Source organism: Empidonax traillii, unplaced genomic scaffold (genome assembly GCF_003031625.1).
Source record: "Empidonax traillii isolate 1590-97213 ecotype Southwest subspecies unplaced genomic scaffold, ASM303162v1 scaffold501:size454599, whole genome shotgun sequence".
Taxonomy (NCBI): Eukaryota; Metazoa; Chordata; class Aves; order Passeriformes; family Tyrannidae; genus Empidonax; species Empidonax traillii.
In genome coordinates, this window is record NW_020955694.1 from 403012 (window position 1) to 424882 (window position 21871).

At 40.1% G+C, this 21871-nt stretch overlaps 1 protein-coding gene across 2 annotated transcripts in view; it reads left to right on the plus strand.

Annotated features, from left to right (window-relative positions):
• RSBN1L (round spermatid basic protein 1 like) overlaps positions 1-19533 on the plus strand; it is a 48778-nt gene extending 29245 nt beyond the window's left edge. For both annotated transcript variants that reach the window (XM_027896500.1, XM_027896501.1), the window contains 5 exons: positions 7560-7697; positions 7893-8035; positions 11161-11328; positions 15580-15688; positions 15777-19533. In XM_027896500.1, the coding sequence (XP_027752301.1) occupies positions 7560-7697; positions 7893-8035; positions 11161-11328; positions 15580-15688; positions 15777-16433 (1215 nt within the window). In that variant the 3' untranslated portion in view covers positions 16434-19533. The remainder of the gene's footprint in view (positions 1-7559; positions 7698-7892; positions 8036-11160; positions 11329-15579; positions 15689-15776) is intronic.
• Positions 19534-21871: the final 2338 nt, after the last annotated feature.

The following is a 21871-nucleotide window of genomic DNA, read 5'->3' on the forward strand; positions in this document are numbered from 1 at the left end:
AATCATAGAATGGCCTGAGTTGGAAGGGACCTTTTAAACGTTAGCTGGTTCCAATCCTCCTGCCATGGGCAGGGACACTTTCACTAGACGAGGTTGCTCAGAGCCCCCCCCAACCTGGCCTTGAACACTTCCATGAATGGGGCATCCACAGCTTTTCTGGGCAATGTTTTTCAGTGCCTCACCACCCTCACAGTAGAAATTTCTTTGTAATATCTAAACCTGTCCTCATTCAGTTTGAAGCCCTTCCCTCTTGTCCTGCCCTGTGATTTGTCCCTCTCCAGCTCTCTTGTAGCCTCCTTTAGGTACTTGAAAGATCCTGTAAGGTCTCCCTGCAGCCCCTTCTCCAGGCTGAACAATCCCAGTCTGTCTGTGAAGGGTCTGTTTTCATAGGAGAGATAGTTCAGTGCTCTGATCATCTTTGTGGCTCTCCTCTGGACTTGCTCCAGCAGCTCCTGCCCTTCCACCACAGGGCTGGATGAGGCACTCCAGGTGGGGTCTCACCAGTGCAGAGCAGAGAGGCAGAATCCCCTTCCTGGATCTGCTGCCCACGCTGCTGGGAATGCAGCCCAGGACACGTTGAGCTTTTTGGGCTGCAAGTGGACATTGCCAGGTCATGCCCAGCCTCTCATCCACCAGCACCTCCCCAGGGCTGCTCTCAATCAATTCTCTGCCCTGTGTTTGTGCTTGGAATTGCCCCAACCCACATGCAGGGCCTTGCATTTGGCCGTGTTGAACTTCGTGACGTTCACCTTTCAAGCCTCTGGACAGCATCCCTTCCTTCCACTGTGTTAACTGCACCACACAGCTTGGAGTTCTCACTGATTTATTAAAACTTTGTTTCTTTTTAACCTTACTGCCTTTATGCTGTAGGTATGTGAGGATGCACATCATTAAGACTGTTCAGCTTAGGAAAAGTCACTCTTAACTGCTCGGTGTTGGTCAAGTGGTCAGAGCCAATCTGGCACCTGCTGCTGCAGTGTGTCCTCATTCCTTCCTCCCTCCCAGTTGCATGTTCTTGTGCCAAGCTGGGCTGCTTCTCCAACTGGTGAGCCAGTTTGGTTCATTAACCCAGCAGAAAACTTAACTACTCTTGAGGGGTTGAGGGACTGGTTTTATTACTGAGTTAGCAAATTATACTGTTTTATTATGGCAGAGGTACCTCAAGGATGAGTGTGGGACTACTCAATTAGGCCCATTCCATAACAACAGGCAGTTTGCATCTTCAGAGAAATATTTTTTTTTTTGGTTTTGTTCCCAGTCTGAAATAACTTCATGTTGCCATGTTAATTGTGATGGACACTGAATATACAAATAATGAATAAGTGTTTTAGAGGAAGAACTGCAATAGTAATGATAGTTTGTGTTTGTGGTGTGACTTTTCACATGAGGGGTTGTCCTCACACACAGACCTTGCCATTCCAATTCTTTTTTTAGCCTATTTTAATATTGTCTTGTCTTTGCTGTCCTCCTTGTTTAGCTCTTAAATGTTTCTTTTGCAGAGAGGTTTTTGCTATTTAGTCCTCTTCTAATTTGTAAAATGCTGCTTGAGAATATTAGTTCCTTTAGTATTTGAGGGGAATTGCTGAAAATATTTTTCTTTAAAGAAAATCTCAACTAATTGGTTAGTGTTTCATGTCCTTATCATTAAAGATTTGTACAATATCTTTCCCCCTATGTTCCTGTGTTCTGGAAAGAATTCTTTTATATTGAAACTAGGTGTCTTTTGAGCTGTACCTCAGTTTTCAGTAGAATTTTGTTTTCAGCAGAATTTAGCGCTTGCTCTTAAGCTGTTCAAATGTTTATTTGTTAAAAAGTTGTAACATTTTTAGCAACTGCTTGCTGTTATGCAAGTCCTCACAAATACAGCCTCCTTTCATTTTTTTAAATTCCTTTTAGATGATGACAAATTGAATTTTAGCTCTGTTAAAGCATACATATTGTATTCTCTTTTTTATTTAAGTCTTTAAAAAACTCTTCCTTAAAGTCTTTAAAGATTCTATATGTAAAAAAATCTAAAAAAAAATCTTTTTTTAAAAACTAGTCTGTAAGACTATGTGTAAGAGACTTTTTTGATAGAAGATGATGATGGCAACCTATTGTCTTCAAGCAAAAGAAAAAGTTTTCACTTATTGAATTCCATGGAACAAAGAATCAGTTCACGGGGAATGACATTAGAAATGTGCAACATATGGTCATTTTTTTTCCACTTAGAAAACAGCCATCTTTTAGATTGCTTCTTGACAGTTTCAACCAGTCAATACCAGATGACAGTTGTGTGTTGCTCTTTTTAGTCACCTACTCTGTATTAACAAACCTCAAACCTAAATAAAGCCCTAGAGGTTTGTACTGGCAGCTTGGACAGGATGTGAGACTGACCTTTGTCGTGGATCTTCCTGAGCTACAAGGGCAGTAACAGTTACTTCACTTTCACAAGGTCGTTTTCCATGAAAGTACTCAATTGATGCTATCCTTAATTTTTAATTTTTTAAAGTTTTGTTGACTGCTTCACTGGGTTTTTGTTTGTTTGTTTTTGTTTGTTTGTTTTTGTGACTGGAATTCAGAATATGAGCAAGGTTATTTTGCTTTTAAAAACTGCTGTCCATCCACGGCATTATTTGAGTATTTCAGCTGCAAGATAAAGCATGTCAGGTGACAAATGAGCTACAGTGGTAAAAGGGACAATGACAGTGGATCACCTTTGGGCAATGCCAGCTCTGTCAAGGCATCCCATCCTGATAGCAAAACTCTGACCTAAAAAAAAGAAAGGTAAAGGAAATAGCATGAAGTATATGTGGTTTAATAGTAAAAAGCAGCCAAGCAGATTAACAAGTATTTTTAAAATCAGAACAATTTTGATGAATATTAGTTCATCATTTGGAATATTGGTTCCCATTTGGAATTAAAAATATATGTTATCTTTTAAGGATTTGAAAAGAAAGGAAGCCTTTTGGGCACTTGATCGAAATGTATCTAATAAACAAGAATGCTGCATGGCCATAGCATTTGAGATTATGTTGAATGTGAAATTGGATGTTTTTTATTCTGAGATACACATTTGTAAGTGCATTGCTGTGCACTTGTGTAGTGAAATGGAAGCCCTCTATTCCTTCAATGTCCTTGCATATTGTCATGGTGATTTAATGGTTTTTGGGGGTTTTGATGATCTTTGGTGGAACTTTCTTTGTGGGTTTCTCTGTGTTCAGTTGGGAGTTAGTTCTGGTTTTTTGTGGTGGTGTTTTGTTTGTTTTTTTTTTTTTTTTTTAATCTGAGGACTGTTTTTCCAAACCCAGTTTTAAAGATGAAAAGTTGAAATAAATTTAAACCTTTAGAATTCTAGCAGGAAAATGATAAAATTTCAACAGAAAAAACCCTCAAATAAAAACCAAACCAGAACAACCCCAAACCCTACTATATTAAAAATAGGAATTCAGTTGTGACTTGCTCCAGTTTGTTTTTTAAATTCATCTCTCAAAATGCTTGGTTTCTCTGCATTGTTCCTTCCACTTTGTGACTTCTTCAAACAGAAAATGGAAGCATCTTTAACATATAATGTCTAAAATGTTTCTTATTTGTAATGCCCAAAAGTCTTCTTTTCAGTATTATATATCTGTAGATTCACATTTAGTTTTCAGATTCTTGTTAGACACCAAGACATTTCTGTCAAAATATTTGCTATTACGTTAGAAAATCAGTTGAGGCCCTACTAGTCCATTACTGTGATGAAAGAGAAGGACACAGTCTCCTTTTTTTAGGTGACATACCTCAAATTTAAGCTATATGAGAAGAAGTTAGGATGTCATGTTTATTATTTGGTATATTTCTGTCTCTTTTACCTGTCCATGGTATTTTACTGCATTATGTGGGGATTTTTGTGTTTATTCATTTGTGACCACATGCTAGAAGAGCAGTGTGTCCTGGATTCCTTCTTTTATTCTGGATTTAAATCGTTTCAGCTATTTATTTGAGCAAATTTGTAACATTCTAACATAGTCACACTGTAGCCTGTGAAATTACATCCAGGAAGGTTACCTTATAAAAAGTGTATAATACTTCTTTTGTGGTCAATGCATAGTTTAATGTGTAGAATTCCATGAGTAAGTACTAGTTTTAGTACATCAGTATTGTTTTTGTGGGTTTAGAAATGCATACAGGAATGTGTTTCTCTTCCTGTGAACAAACCAACCAAAGGACACTGACAGTAAAAGGAAAAGGAAACATTGCTGTTATCTGATATACCATAGATTGTATTTATTTGGTGGTTGTCTTTATGGGGATTAATTTTACATTTTTTTGTTGGCCAAACATCAATGGGAGGTTTTTGGTGTTTTCACACTATTATTTGGAAGCAGCTAACTTGGGATTCAGTGAAAATTAGCTAGTTCTCCCCTCTATGAATGACCTCACCTTTTTATATATGGTTATCTAATTCATTAACCTAATCTAAAATAGTCTGACCTGAGACTAGAGTTTAGGATGCTTCAACCCAGTCCATGGAGGAGATGAGATGGGACTTGCTTTTTACTGCCTACAGCTGTCTCCTCTTTCAGATTCCTCTTGTTCTTTCTAGCCAGGCATTAGTATTTATAATATTTATACTTTTTATGATTTTCTAAAATAAATTCTTTGGGTAATTCCTGGATTAAATTCAGATCACTCCTCTAAGCTTGCTCTTTGTCTGTCTTCAGAAGGCCTAATACTAGCAGGAAAGAAAATAGAGCAAATCTCCCCATTTGATCACCAGCATGGATTTATTTCCTGTTTATACTGGGTCTGGGTGGTAGAGTTTGTAGCAGCCTATCATGGGGCTGTGTTTTGGGTTTGTGACTAAAGTTTGATAACACCCTGGTGTTTTGGCTGTTGCTGAGCATCATTTGCACAGTGTTAAGGCTGTCAGGACCCCCTGGTTGTAGGCTGGGGTGGGCAAGAAGCTGAGAGGGGGCATGGCTGGGACAGCTGGTGCAGATTGACTGCAGGGATAGCCATGCAATCTAACATCATTCTCAGCAATAGAAAACTGAGGGGGGAATATTGCCTGGAAGGTACCTGTTGCCCAGGGACTGCTGAGCATCAGTCTGCTTGTGAGAGTGAGTGGTGGGAAACACCACTGGGTGTTTTTTTCCTCTTTGCTTTCCTCTTTTCTTCCCTTTGTAAACTGTGTTTATCTGGACCCAGCATTTCCTTGCTCTTTCTGCTCTCTCCCACGTCTCACCCTTGTGGGCAGCGTGTGAGCAGGGGGCTGTCAGATCAGGATGTGCTGCCTGAGGTTAAGTCACCACAGCATTCTCAAGCACTCAGACATTTCAATTCTAACTTTCAGTGGCATGGTTTTTTTGGGGGAATATGTAAGAACTTTCTTAATTGATCCACCTTAAGCAAGCATTATGCTGGGTTTAAATACTTTGCTGACTTTGTGCTTCATTGCCAACACCTAGTGGTACCTAAACCAGATGGGTGAGTTGATAGCTGGAAGTTTCACGGCTTTTCCAAACTTCACTTAAGTTAGTATTTTTAGGAGATGTTTTAGAGTTTTCAATTGGAGTAGTTTCGCAACTAATTTATCATATGTTACATGAATCATGCAATTGTTTAGGTTGGAAAAGACCTTTAGGACCTTTCTAAGAGTCCAACTGTTAACCCAGCACTGCCAAATCTACCACTAAACCGTGTACTTAAATGCCACATCTGCTCGTCTTTTAACTGTCTCTAGGGATGGTGACTCAACCGTTTCCCTGGGCAGCCTGTTCCAGTGCTTGGGAGCTCTTTTGGTGAAGAGATTTTTCCTAATATCCAATCTAACCCACCCTGGCATGACTTGAGGCCGTTTCCTCTCATCTGATCACTTGTTACTTGGGAGAATGGTAGTGTTAGCACAAGGAAGCATGGAAAAAGGCAGAAAAATGGTTCTCATTAATCAGGGATGTAGATGAAAACAGCAGCTTAATGTCCTGGCCTGGAATGGTGGAATATTAAGCTACTTATGCCAATGGAAGAAACATCCTTTCGCTTTTAAGTTTTTTTAAATAAAATGTCACAGATCTTTGACTATCTGTAGCTTCAGAAGGTGGTTTTAGGGTTCTTTGGAATGGTCTGTTCTGTAAGCCAGTAATGATAAGTGAGTGTCCCTTCCTTTGCCCAGTGCTTTGAGTTGTGTGAGCTCCTAATGCTTTGTGACAGTGCAGATACAGCTGAGGACTGAGCTGATGAAGATTCGGCAGAAATGAATGTTTTCTGATGCTTTATTGCAAAATCACCATCTGTCTGTGCAAAAAAAGCTGCAGGAATGTATGACTAAGGATTTGGGGAATACAGGAATACTGATGTCTAGCAGGACTGCTTTTTTCTGTGTGTCTGTGATGGCTTGTGATGTCTGTGGTGAACATTAGCTCAGACATTTTGTAAAATCCTACTTTTAGTACTCCTCCATTTCCTGGGTGTGTGACGTGACTGAGATGATCTGAAAAGTATTTGGTTCTGCATTTCTGGGATGCATCTGCTTACATCAGTTGAGCTTCTCAGGAGGGCACAGTGTTGTTCCATGTTCCATGATTTGATCTTATTTTCAGGAACTGCTGCTAGTTCTCCTCTATACTGCTGTAACTACTAGGAATTTTAATGGTCTGTCTGGGTAAGGACCATAGCTAGGACCATTTCATTAGCTGTTTTCCGTGCACTTTTTTTTCTTTTCTTGCTTTGGATGCAGAATGTACTGTCTAGAGGTGCAGTACAGGACCCTTACTTGGTGTATGCAGGAATCCATCTGCTCTTCCCTCTGTTCTGATCTCATCATGTTTCATCTCATAACACCACTGTGTCTTTCAGCCTGTTAAACAGGAGATCAGAAGCTTAGGGGGACATGATCCTCATCAATCTCATGTCTCAGTATTTTGGTGATCTAACACAACAGATCAGATCGTTGAAAAAAAATTCACAGTATCTGTCTGTGTTCAAATTCAGAGTAGAAGATTTCTCACGAGAGATGGATGTTACAGCCCTTAAAGTTTGAAGGGAGCACAAGATGTGTTAGCACAGCAAAAATGAGGAAATGACCCTCATTGTGTCTCTTCCCATACGAGCTCTTTGTGAGCCTTGTCTTTATTGTGACAATGAGCTCCAGTTAATGTGCTCACACAGAGGCCACACTGGAGAGGATGATTAGCAGAGGAAATGTTTAGAGTTAAATTAGTTGTAACTCAGAGTTTTACCTGTTACAGCAAAAAGGTAAAAATTCAGCTAGAATCCAGGTAAGAATCCTTATGTACTAGTTACTGAGCAGAACATACATTGACAGCTTTTCATAGTTACTGCTTTGGAGTGTTATTTTCTTGAAAGGCAATAAGCAGTTTGGTTTATCTTCAGGTTTTAAAATGAAGTTGTCATAGATGTTTAAGGAGAACTTCTGTCTTTGAGTTCACAGTAATTGACTTCATAATCTTAAGGATACTGAAAAGTGATGTCAGTAGAAAACAAACATAAGCATAGGGATTGAAGGTGTTTATTGAATGTAGGTATTGCGCAGTAGTGGACTCAGTATAACTTCTGTTGTCATATTCTACTTGTAGGTAAAAAGAACATACTCTCATGGTACGTATAGAGCTGGCCCAATGAGACAGATCAGCCTGGTTGGAGCAGTTGATGAGGAAGTGGGGGATTACTTCCCTGAATTCCTTGATATGTTGGAAGAATCACCCTTCTTAAAAGTAAGGACAGAAGGGAATGGGTTGGGAGAAGGGGGGCAATATCCTGTCTAGTGCTGTTATAAAAGTGAGAGTATGGAATACTTGTTTAGATAACTGAGTGTTCTCATAAATGTTTTCATCGTGACAGATAAAGGCTGCTTTTAAAAAGTGTTTAAAGTAACTCACTTCAAAACTGTGGCTTGTATTTCCCATTAGTGTACACTGCCATGGGGAACACTTTCTAGTTTAAAATTAGAGAGTCGTAAAGACAGTGATGATGGTCCCATCATGTGGGTACGTCCAGGAGAACAGATGATCCCTGTGGCTGACATGCCAAAGTCACCTTTCAAAAGGAAGAGGTAAGTTGAATTATCTTACTTGATAAATATCTGGTTAGTATTCTTTTTGTACAAATTCATTTTATCCCAAACCTTTTACTGGTTCATACTGAATGTTAATATAAATCTCTGTAAATCTTCATCTCCAAATATACTTTTAAGTTGTTTGGTTATGTAAGGATCTGGATTTTTTTTTTTTTTATTTTTACTGTCTGGCCAAGGAAGGTGCTGGTCCTTTTTGGAGCTTTAGTAGAATTTTAAGCTGAAAACTTCAGGGAAATGTAAACAACCATACAATTACTGATGTATGCCATGAGACTGGAATTGATACCCCTGTTGTTAAATGTGAGTGGGTGTTTTATGATCTTTAAGCTTTGCTGTGGTATTGAGTGTAGGTACAGTTGAAGAGTAGGGACAACCTCTGCAGAACTTGGATATTGTGTGTCGTGAGGAACTGTCATGGGAGTTCTCCTGTTTGAAATTCAAACACAACAAGAGAGCTACAAGAAGTGGAAGCAGGGTCAGGTGCCTCAGAAGGAGTATAGAAACACTGTCCAACCATGAAGGGGATGCAGTTAAAGCTAGAGACCATCTGGAGTTGAATTTGGCAAGGGATATGAAGGGCAGAAAGGACTTGTACAGGCACATGGACAGTAGAAGAAAGACTAGGAAAATGTAAGGTGTTTGCTGAACAGGGTAAAGGGCCTGGATACAAAGGACACAGAAAAGGCTAAGATACTCAAGTCTTTCTTTGTCTCTGTCTTTCCTGGGGATATTTACTTTCAGGAATGCCAGGTCCTGGGAGACAGTAGTCATGTCTGGAGCAAGGACTACTTGCCTTCAGTGCAGGAAAATCAGGTTAAGGAATGTGTTAGACATGGAGATTAGGCAGACATAAGTCCATGGGATCTGCTGGGATGTACCCACAAGTGCTGTGGGAGCTGGCCAGTGTCATTGCAAGGCCACTCTGTCTTTGAAAGGTCATGGCAATTGGCAAAGGTTCCTGAGGACTGAAGGAAAGCAAATGTCACTCCAGTCACTTAGAAGGTTAATAAGCAGAACTTGAGGAGTTGCAAGGCCAGTCAGTCTCACCTTCATCCTGAGAAAGATACCATTTCAAGCATGAGGTACAAGACGATAGTTGGGAATAGTTGGTATTGATTAACAAAGGGGAAATTATGCCTTATCTACCTGATCTACAACAAAATGATTGGCTCACAAGATGAGTGCCAGGAGTGTTGTTTGTCTCAAATTTATCAAGGCTTTCCACAGAGGCCACGTGTCTCCCATAACATCCTAATAGGTTAACAAAGGACAAACTAGACTGATAGGTAAGTGAAGTGAGCCAAGAACTGGCTTAACTACTCTGCTGAAAGGGTTGTGAGCAGCAGCACAAAGTCCAACTGAAAAGCATTTGCTCCTGGAGTAATTAAAACCTTGATACCTTGTGACAGTACTATTCAGCATCTTCATTAATGGCATCGTGGGACAGAGCACACCCTCAGCAAGTTGCAGGTGATACAAAACTGGAAAGAGGAGTTGATATGCCGAGGACCTTGAGAGGGTGTAGAAATGGGCAGACTCAGGGGACTGATGAAGTTAAGAGGGATGGGCAAAGTCCTGCACCTGAGAGGAATAACCCCATGATCAGCACAGGCTGGGACCAGCTGCGGGACGGCAGCCCAACAGAGCAGGACCTGTGGGGCTGGTGGGGGACAGGTTGATCATAAGCCATCAGTGTGCTTTTGTAACAAAGCTGAGCAGCAGCCTCCTGGACAGGATTAGGAAAAGCACTGCCAGAGTTGAGGGAGAGGGTTCTGCCTCTCTGCTCACCACTGGTGAGACACGTCTGGAGTATTGTGCCCAGGCCTAGACAGATATGGCCATACTGGAGCATAGCTGCTGACCTGGCAGAATTGGGATTTGCTCTTGAGAAAAGAGTGCTCAGTGGAGTCATATCAATGTGTATAAGCATTTCATGAGAGATTGTAAGAAGGACATGATCCAGTAGTTCGCAGGACATGACCAGAGATAATGAACACAAACTGAATTACAAGAAAATCCATTTAAAATAACAGAAGAAAAGTTTACTGTATGAATAGTTGAACAGTAGAGCAGGTTGCCTGGAGAGCTTGTGGAATCTTGATCTTGCTCAAAACTTGACTGGACAGGGCCAAGCAAGTTTCTCTTTTGAGTGGGGGAAGTTGGACTAGATGTCCCTTCCAACCTTTGCTACATTACAATTGTAAACAGCTCTTGGAAAAAATTTGTCACACCGTGTTGGCTCCAGGAGGCGAAGATGGACTTGTGCCTCTGTTCATGCTCTACAGTGTTTCCTTTACTTCTGTTAAACCCTGAAGAAATAATCCTTTGCTCTTTCTCATTCTAAGTTCTTCAACATGGAACTAAACACACACATATTTTCCAGCAGTTTCGTAGAAACATGAATGATCAAGGAAAGACCTCAGGGACAATTGAAATCTAACTAATAGTCAGGCTGGCAGCTTCCTGACAGGAGCTGACCATGGCCTCACAGTGCCTGAGGAAAGCAGGTAGGGCAGACATGGGGTTTGGGTAACAGATTCAGCCCAGACCCCCCCAGTGTGTCAGGCAAGTGTGTGGTGATGGGGCAGGTCTGAGATCAAGCCAGTCTGCCAGGGAGGATCAGTTCCAGGGATTGCCAGGTAGGTGCATCATGACAAAGCTGTGCTGAGGACAAGCTGAGAAGCAAGTCTGTGGCCCAGCACACCTCTGACTGAGGTGGAGACCAGTGCTCCTGCAGCGTGGCACAGACCAGGACTGAGGGTCCAGGTCTGAGCTTATACAGAGCTCTTTGTGTGGGGAGTGTGAGTGAGGCTGCTCGGTCATTAGGGCCTTTTAATCCACTTTGGGACATGACACTTTTTTGTTGTTAGTGTTGGTTGGGTTTTTTGTAATTCCTTTTTTTTTTTAATTTTTAATTGAAACAGGTGTTCTGATTCTTTGCATAGCTTGTTACATTTTTAATTTGTCATAACTTTTACTGTTTTCCTCATTTAACTCCTGTGTTCTCACTGAAGGGAGAAAACCAATCCTATTGGCTATGGTGGAAATAAGATAATTCAGAGAAATTTCTCTATCACTGTTATTGTTTTTTTCTTATGCAGAACTACCAATGAAATAAAAAACTTGCAGTACCTACCTCGAACCAGTGAACCCCGTGAAATGCTCTTTGAAGACCGGACACGAGCCCATGCAGATCACATAGGACAAGGCTTTGAACGACAGACTACAGCTGCTGTGGGAGTGTTGAAGGCTGTGCACTGTGGGGAGTGGTAGGTGCTGATTGGCTTCCCCTAGGTGTTTGAAAAGTGTTGGCTGAATTTCCATTTCTGGTTGGTAGAAGGAGTGCAGGTGTGGGTTAATATGAGATTAGAGGTTTGATAAAGACCTGGTAGATATTGGTTGGGCACTGGATATGTTTGTCCTCTGCTGGATTGCACATGGCTCTGGTGTGGGGTGGAAACTAGAAAGGTACCTTATGGTGACAGTTGTAATTGAGTTGCTCTGAGTTCATGTTAGATGTAAAGACACCTCACACTTGGTTTTGCTTTAAATGGTGCATGTGGACTGACCTGAGCTGCTGCCTCAGAGGTGCACATGGAGCGCTTCTGGCAGTTCTTTGTGTTGTCTGGAGGTGAGCAGAATTCTTATGCTTCTGCTTCCAAGTCATGGCTGATTTTTTTTTTTAATGGTAGATCACCTACGAAGAATCCTATTTGAAGTCGTGGGAGATTCTTTGGTATCTGTCCTTGGAATTCCCATATAAGATTCAGGAAATGAATCATTTGAAGCTGTTTACATGTTGGCCAAATAAAAAGCCTATAATCATATGGGCTTTCTGGCCCAGATCTAAGAAGCATTTTTAAGGATCTCCTGATCTTGCTTTGGGAGAAATGCCTTAGTTTTGGAGGTTACCTTTGCCTGTGTAAACACTATAAGTACCTTTTTCTCCTTGTGTGTTTAGAAGTTAGAAGGGTGAATTCCCTTTTGGGTGAATTTCTGTTACAGTGCAGGAGTTCACTGACATAGAAAACAGAATAATTGCCATTGGGGAAGAACTGGATTGTTCAGGTAGTAATGTGTTTGTCTTTTGGGCTCTGAGGTTTTGCAGTTTCCTTCCTCTTCAGGTCGGTGAACAGTGGGAGCCTCCAGCTTCCTGCTCGCTCTGGCTGAGACACTGGGGTGAACTAAGCCTGAGCAGTGATAGCAGGGCAAGAGCTGAGATAACTGTGTAGATCTGAGTGCTTTAAATTACACTTTGCACATGTGAGAGAGAGACTTTCAAAGGAAGTAAACAACCAAACAAAGCCCCACTCCCTGAACTTGGGTGTCTGTGGAGATTAATAAGAATTTATACTGATCGTAATTCTTCCCATTCTCATCCTATAGCTTTGTAACATAGTTGAAAGTACTTCAGTTTGGGGAATATAAAAGAAATATCAGCATTTGACTTTAGTGTTAGGACTGAAAAGTATCTTTTAATGCAGAATAAAAAATTTGGGACTGATTTCTGGAGAGGAGGAAAATACACAGCACAAGCAACACAATAAAAATTACGTGTTTCAAGCTTGATTTGGCCTAAATGGTAATTTCTCCTTTCCCTTTCCACTTTTCTGTAATTTTGAAAAGCCACTTCAGTGTACTTACATGATGAGACCTAATCAGGGCTTATGATAATGAAGCACCATTGATTAATGTAACACATTAAAATAATTTCAGATATTAGTTTTACCATGATTTGCAATCTGTGAGTAGATTTATTTTAAAAGAAACAACAAGCATGGAAGTTTTAAGAAATCTGGTTTGTTGGTTTTTTTTAAATCTATTTGAGTAGTTGAATGAACCTGAAAAGCTGGAGATATTCTGGGGTGATTAAGGCACTATGGCAGTAAAAATGCACATGTTCTAATGATGAGATAACATATATAAAATTCATGTTTTCTGTGAAGAGAAAATAAAGCAATTTCTGGATTGGCTGAACAGAGTTGATTGTATTTAGTTAGCATGGAAATGGATTAAATGTGCAAAAAAAGCTTTATAATATAGAAGTTGCTGTAGATTTAAAGAAAGGGGCATTTATTTAGTAGTTGATAGGCACGACTGTTACTTTTAGGTGGGATAATTGGTGTCTTTCAGAACAGGCAGGAACAGAACTGTTGAATGGCAAAAAGCACATTTTGGGGCTAGAGGACATGACTGGAAACTAAATGTAGTATTTTCAATAAGAAAAAAATTTTTTCCTTTCCCAAATATGGTAGGCTCTTGATTTGATTTGAGATATTTTGTAAAATTACTGGATTATGATATTTTTTTTTTTACTGGTACTTTAGTAGAGGTTCAAGTGGGTTTTTCTGAAGCCATCTTACAGTTCTGTTTGGATTTAATGCCTTTTTGGATGTTAACTGAACTACTGTGGTACTGTTTTGCTTGGGGGTACATGACACCCTCTAAGTTTAAGGTTTTGCAAAATATCTCAAAATTGTGCTTATGATAAAATCTACAAATGCAGAATTTAAAATGATCTGACTGTTTTTTTTCCTCAGTTGATTGCAAAAGTGATGTTGTGCTTTTTGATATAGAATTGCAGCAGTTTGCATTCTGCTGGACACATACATAGGGACTGAGAATAGGAATGATAACACATAAACCGGAATGTGCTGGGAAAACACATTGTTTTGGATTTAAGTTCTCTTAGTATGTGAAATATTCCTTCAATCTATTTAAATTCTTAACTTCATTTACAAATAGTGGTAATTTCATTTGCAAATTAATATTTTTTAAAAGCAAACATTATAAAAGATAGATTAATGTAGCTAGTATTTTTAATGACACAGATCAGAAATGCTTCTGAAGCTTTTTGCTTTCAGTGCTTTAATCCTCTTCAGGAGTATATAGATCAAAATATAGAGAACTGTTTTAATCTTTGAAAAATTGAAAGTAAAATAATGTGGTCTGAAAAGTCTCCCTAGCATACTCGGGGATTTTTTTTTTTGTCCTGAAAATAGCCTCAGACTAGTTATTTTTTGCTTTATTGAGGTCATGACCTAAATAAAATAAACACGTCTCTGAAGTCTAAAGGGCCCAAATGAACTGTACATCATTGCCTGCTTCCTAGAACAGTAATAATATGACACATATATTTATATAAAAATAAATTATCGTCTTGCTTTTAAAAAAAGTGCATTTGAACATGCAATAAATAGACCCTTAAATGTATCAAACAGTTTTGCTGCATCAGCTCCTCCCCTGGGCCTCTGTAAGTCTGACTTTTGTCCTGTTTGTGGAGGGGCAGGAGTGGGGCGAGGGCTGTACCCGGGGGGTGTCAGGAGCTGTCCTGCCCCCATGGCTGGGGGAGGCAGGAGGACAGTGGTGGATCGTGGTTGTGATCCCTGGTTCCAGCCCATGGTTGCAATCCCTGGTTCCAGTCTGGGGTTCTGATCCCTGGTTCCAGCCCGTGGTTCCGACGGGCAGCACCTGTGTGTGCAGCCTGTGCCAGCTGTGGGCTGAGACGCTGCACTCCCATCAGGAGGATTCTCCATCCCCAGGAGGATTCTGCGGAGGAGGAAGGAAGGAAGTCATCAACCAGCTTCTTTCTGGCTGAGAAACTGCACTTGCAAAACCACTCCAGTGTGAGCTTTATCCTATATAAATGAAATCTTTCTATCACCACATTTAAAAAAAGAATCCTTTTACAAACCAAACACCCCTCAAAAACAAACACACAGAGATTAGTTTTATGTGTTTCTGGTGAGAGACAGAGTTTAGCGTTTAGATCAGAAAGTGATAAGAATTGTAGCTGTTTTTGCCTTTTGTTGGCTAATTCAAGGAAGTATCTCCAGAGGAATTGTCTAAACAGTGTGCATTGCTTTGGGAAGGGACAAAAGATGACTTCTCCTAACAATCTGAATACGAAAACAAAGCCTAATTCCTGTAGTTTTCTAGTGAGCACAAATAGGGCTGTATTTTTAAGAGTTGCTTTGTTAAGGATGCCATTATTGGCTGATTACTGGCATTGTGGCAGCTTAATGTAGATTCAGCTCCTACTCCTAACTCTGAGGAAGGTGTTCGAGGCTGAGATACTGAGCAATGGTTGCCATAGTGCCCACAGTCAGACTGCTGCGTGCTCTGAGGTACCTGATGGGAGTATCATGTTGAAGTGTTGACAGAGTAAGCCCAGCATATCTGGGGCATCTGTCTTCCGGCATCAGGGCAGACAAGAGGTCAGTTAAAAACAGAAATGAAAAATCGTGTGGTTTTTTTACCTTTTATGGCTGCTTTTACTGACACTTAAAAAGAAATTGTGGTTTATTTGTTTAAGGAGTTCAATGATAATGTGTTTTAGAATTAGCCATTTTGGTCAACTTTTTTTTCTTTAAAATCTAAGTTATGCTAAAATTGTTTGTCTTGGTTTGGTTTTTCTTTTAATTTTAAATAATTTGCTTTATCCTTGCTTGCAGATTTTTTTGTTCTCCTGTGTGACATGTTCATTTCAGCCCCTGACTGAACTTCTTACTCTTCTGTAGGTCTGAGCAGCCTCGTATAACCAAAGATGTAATTTGTTTTCATGCTGAGGATTTCTTGGAGGTGGTTCAGCGAATGCAGTTAGATTTGCATGAGCCTCCACTCTCACAGGTAAGTGTGCTAAGAACTGATGATCAGTGTCCTCTGAGTACTCAGTCAGCGTTTTCACCTTTCCCTCCCCCCTCCTTTTTCCCTGCAGTGTGTCCAGTGGGTTGATGATGCAAAACTTAATCAGCTGCGAAGGGAAGGCATCCGATATGCCAGAATCCAGTTATTCGATAATGACATTTACTTTATCCCAAGGAATGTTGTGCACCAGTTCAAAACAGTCTCAGCTGTGTGCAGTTTGGCTTGGCACATCCGGCTCAAGCTCTACCATTCAGAGGAAGAACTCTCTCAAAACACGAGTACTGTTGAAGCAGGGACCTCTGCAGACCCCAAGTCTTCGGTTGTGGGACTTCAGACTGACAGCAGAGTTTGTACGGTGGGCAAAGATACCTCTGAAGACACCAAACTCTCAGATGCTCTGCAGAGCAAGTACCCGCAGCAGGAATTCATGCCGATAAAACACGAACCTCTTGCATCTCACCGGATAAAAGAAGAGCCCATGAATGTCGATCTTGCTGAAAAGACAGTGGCCCCTAATGACGTCGGGGGACAGAATGTTCAGACTAGGCTGGATCACGCTGAGTTGACATCGTTAAAGTTGGAAATGGATTCTAAATTTGAACCTGGCAACAAGGACTTGCAAGGCAAGTTGTGCTCTGGAGGTCACGTACATCCAGATGATACGAGACAACATAGTTCATCATATCCAAAACTGCATGGACAAAGAGAGGATGATTTTTTGTGCTAAATTTGTATATATGGTTTAAAATTCCTTTTTGAAGTTAACGATGTAATAATGTAAAGATCATAAGTTGTGAGGCAAGTTTGTGACTTGCCTTCGCATCTGTTACAGAAAATAGTTATGTAGCTTTGTAACATTCCTCAGTGCCTGTCCATAACTGTGAAGTATCAAAGCACTTAGGGCCAGATGCACTGTAAACACTGCAGGTTTAACATAAAGAAGTCTTTAAATAATTTTGAGTTGTAGGTTTTAGAGTAGAGCTGACATTTAACATATATATTTTTTGTAAGATGAGCCAGAATTCTTTTTGACAATTCCAGGCTTTTCCATAGAGCTTATTTATACCAATTTTTTTCATTTTAAATGTGTCAGCACTGTAGTGTAAATATCTTTTTTAAAAATCTTTTTAGTGTGATTTATACTGAAATGTGAGCCGCTTAATAAAGGTTCATAATAACAGATTGGTTTTATTTTTGGGTCTGCAAAAAATAATTCAGTTAAACTGCCTCTCTTAAGTGGTTGTGTTTCTACCTGCACTAATGCATAGGATGCCCTTACACCTTGTGGGTGAGGAGCTGTAGCAAACTGAGGTAGAGCTGAGGCATCTTTGTAAATGCAGATTAGTCAGAATGCAGAATCAGTCATCCCTTCACAGGACTCCTTCAAGTGCTCATTCAGGGCACTCCCCAAACTCCTGCTGTCAGATACGAATGTGGAACAGAGAGACAAACTGCCCTCCCTGTTGTGGGGGGTACCTGGTGGCCTCCAGGAGTGCTGCCAGTACCCACCTGCATCTCTCCAGAGGAGCTGGTGCAAGGGAACCAAACTCCCTCCTGTGCCTGCCTCTTCACCCTGCTCAAGGCACAGTTAAGACAGTTCCATTTCACATGGGGAAAAAAAAACAACCTGGCAAATAAACCAAAAAAGCAACCATTCCCTCAAATCAGTTATCTGACTAACGTTAAAACAAATAATATTTAAATGGTTACTTATCAAGCTACAAAGGCCTCAATTTTAGCACTGACCTGTGATTCACAGAGACATATCTGGATTTGAATTGCTCCCTGTGCTGATAGTGCCAGGCAATAAAGATACTTGCCAATGTGTATAGTAGGAAGGTTCCTTATGAGTCACAGTTTGGAAGCAGGAGGTGGTCCATTAAGAAAAGAACAGCGGTGTCCAAGTTAACTGTTCTCTTACCCTACCTATGGAACACTTGGATTCTCTTAAGCTGTGTTCTGAGAGAAGAGGGTTTCAAGGCTAGTTAGCATCTGATGTGGTCATGGCAAAGCTCTGTCACTTGTTTATTTTCTGTGTAATGTATTCCTGTGTAGTTCAAACACAGCTGAATGATGTGTCTTTTTCAGGTAGCTACACATAGCAGTAAACTGCCCTGAGCATGTCCTTCAGCTAAGTATGTAAAACTTAAGATCCAAGGCCTGTTGTTATTTTCAAAGCCCTCTGTATCTGATTTTTGTTTGGATTTTTCTGTGGAACTTCCTGCAAGTTGTACATCCTTATATACCCAGTCTATAACTTTCAGTGCATTTGGTGATCCCTTGGCTTCGTTTGTAGCAATAGAACAACATGATTTTCAGGTGACGTCTAATTCAACTACCTGAAGTCCTCCTGTTGCAAATGTTTTTTGCTTATGGGTTAAAATTTAAAATGTACTCACACCTGGCACTGAAATCAGCTGTTTAATGGATGAGTGCCCTGATTTGTTTAATCTAAAATAGGTCTAAGGAATTACTAGTTAAATCAGTGTTTGAATTGCTAAATGTTACTCCTACATAGCCATAATTACATATTAGAGAAGCAATAGAAACGTGAGTCTCTTGGATGTGGCTAAAACATCCTCAAGTCTTACTGTTGTTTTCTTGAATGCTGGCTAAGAGATTACTACCAGTTTTGCAGTCTCAGGGATCTTGCTTTCCCCTCTAGCCATGAGCAAATTCACGTGTGACTTGGTAAGTCATTGCTCTGGCAGACTCTGATTTGAAAAAATTAATTGGTTCACTTAAGAATTTAAACCTTCCTGATAGTAGGAATGTGATCTCAGTTCCTTTGTGTTTTCTGGATTATCTGGAACCTTCCACCCATAATAATCTCTTTGGCTGTATGAACATCCGTACACAATTACATAGCCTTCCATTCCTGTTCTCTGTGCTGGCCACGGGAGAACAGTGACAGAGCAGAGCTGCAGGTTGTGCACCAAGTGTGCAGCTCTCCAGGGGGGTTAGCCAAGGCTGACAGCTTTAGCAAAACCAGCCTTGCCAGATACTGCTTTTTAAAAGAAAAAGCAAGCAAAACAACCCCCCCAAACTATTCAGCTGACCTCAAGTAGAAATGTTACCAGTGTGCTGGTGATGCATGTGCTGACCATTCCTGCTGGTTCAAGCAATGTTTTGTACCCTGTCAGATTTTAGTGAAGTGTGTACATCCCCTGGGACAGCTGATAACTCTCTGCAGCATTAGGCTGTGTCCAGACGGAAATAATAAATCTTTGAAAATGGTTTAGCAAATATGACTTTACACTTAAGATTAGAATGTTGTTTCCTTTTGAAGACCTGCTCAGTGGTTTTGGCTGACATGGCCTCAGACTTATGTTCAGGTACCTCTTGGTTCTGAGATTTTACTTTTAAACTGTCACGTCTTCAACCCATTTTTTTATCGCTTTCAGAATTTTAAGAGATTCCGAAAAGTGGCAGGTTTTTTGCAATTTTTATGCCTTTTTCTTTTTTTTTTTTTTGAGGCAGACTAGATTCTCTCTTTAGGCAAAGTTCCTTGCAGACAGCATATAAACCATACTGGGATTACCAGTACCTACCAGACCTCCCTTTGCATTCACAGGTGTTAGCTTTTAAAACAAAAAAAGAAAGAAATGTTGTCCTCTCCCTGTGGTATGTCCATTTTGATGGGTTTGTTCTTTGAGGGGGGAGTACTCCTGAGAATTTCACCTCCCAAATTATTCATTAGTAAGACAAAAAGTCTTGCCTTGGTTTCAAGTGGTCCTGTACTCTAATCTTTATTCCTGTTGCATATAACTTCATCTTCAGACTTTTGCTACAGCAATAAATCTTTTATGCCTTGCGGTGTACTGAAATTAGTACTTGCTTGTTGCTTTTGCCCCTTCTCTGGATTTTGGTGATACATACATCTTTGTTATTTTGGCTGAAATCTCCAGTGTTTTAGTTGTCTCTCTTGGCCCTTGTTCTTGTGCAGATCGGAGAGATCTGCCCAAGGCCTGTGGCCTGACTGTGGCAGTGTTGACATCTCTGTGCACTTGCAGTGGCATCCCAGTTAATGACATGATGTGCAGAAATTCAGATGTTTTCCTAGATCCTGGTACATATTTTTAGGTAGTAAAGAACTGCATTGTTATGGTTGCTACTGAGAGCTTTCAAGGGGGCAGCTGCTACTTCTTTTTTTTTTTCTTTATATTACTGGATCTTTTGCATTTCACTGGCAACTGACTTCGTGTGTTACATTCAAGTGTTACTCAGTGTTGTGTCACCCCCAGCCCTCCAAATGCCCACAAATTGACTCTGAAAGAACATTTTTTCATTACAGGTACTGCTGGCATGCAGATTTTCCCTTCGTTGTTACTATAGTGAATATTTCAATACTATTTTAACTGAAATATTAATTCTATCTAGTATTAGAAATAAAGTATTATTTCAGAGGGTGATGATGATTTAATTATTCATCTGTGAAAGAATTTCTTGGTGATAAATAAAGTTGATTTTTAAGCAGATATTCATGTGCACAGTAAATAAGTTGGAATTGCAAATGATGTAGGAAATGGAAATTTGAAATAGTAGAATGCTGTGAAACAGATTTGAAACGTTACAGATTTGGAAAAATGAATAAGTCTTCCAAGAAACACAGGACTGGTATTCATTGATCAAAACTACTGTTTTCTGATATCTGCATATGAATAAGGATGCTGAATTGACTGAAATAAATCCATGCTTTTTTTCCTTGTTCATTGGGAAAACAAACTGTTTTGAGAGTAGACTGCCACGTGACCCTGCTAGGTTGAAAACTGTACTCATTCTGATCAAGAGATCAAAGAACTCTGAACTCTCTTGTTCTCAAGTTCAAGCTTCTCACGTGTCATTTTTACTTATTTCCTTCTAGTGGTCAGGTATGTAGAGAGCCTTGTCTTTAGTCAGCCCAGCGCCTGTACCTTGCCCTGGATGTATCCAAGCTGGAAATGGAAAGGACAAATTTTCACTGCTCTGTGCTTTGCTGTGAATGACTGTTGAGAATGTTTTCTTTGGTTATGAGTCACTGTGTTCAGCTGATACTTTATTACTTTCTTAAACAGATAAAATGCACTTTAAAACTGTACAATAGAAGATACTGATATTTTGTGCAGATCCCACTGAATTTGCAGCATATGTGGGAAAATTTGGGGAACCGATTCCCATCAGTCACTCATTTCATTTTCTTAGAAATGCAAATTATTTTGTGTTCTGTTCGGAAGCAGTGATTAACTTCACAATATCTGGGCTGCTGTTTCTGTTAGAATCATCAGGGATACTGATTTGCAAATTTAGTGTATTATATTCTAACCACTGTTTTTCTCTGTGCTTTGATGCTGATATTATCTCTGCTTTGGAGCCATGCTGTACTTGAGTGCCAGCTAAACACTGATCTTCTCTTGTTCTGGTCATGCTGATAGATGAGCCTACTGAGGGGGGCATTAGTCCTACATAGTCCTTTAATATTTGGTGTACAGTTATCTGGTACAAACATTGATTAAAGCAGCAGTTTAAACTTCTGTTTTTATGCAGTTTGGTTTTTCAGTAGTTATTTTGATAGTGTGTTTTTTTTACCATTTGATTTGCTGCCCGCCGGAATGATGGTGCTGTGTTGGGTGGAGCTCAGGCCTGTGCTTTTTATGGAAGCTTTTTTACCTGGTTGCGCAGAGACAAAATGGAGCTGAGAAGGCTATTCCCTGTGTGTCTCAAGATGAAAATCTTGAGAATTAGATCTGTGTGTGGGAGACTAACGTAACATAAGTCAAGACTGCTAAAGCTTTATCCTAAGCACACAGTGACAACATTCAGGTACTCGCCCATCTGACTGATGCAGTTGAGAGTTTTAGTTCATTGCAGAAAAGAAATGTTTAGACTAAGAAACATCTTTTAGCATCTTTTAACCCAGATGAGTTAAGCTCATGTTTTTCTTTCTTCCCTGTTTCTTGCTCTTAAGCTGTTGTTCTGCACTGTATGGACACATCGCTTACATTTGCCTGCTTGGGATGTTGGTTTTGTTAGGAAAGGCAGATTGATGGGAATGGCGTTACTGAATTGCAGATTTTCTTAGTCTTTATCCAACTTCAATACAAATACAAGGAGAAAATGTAGAATTTATATTGAACAGTTGTAGTGATCTAGCTGCAGAGATTCCTTAAATTGCTTTAGTTCTCAAAG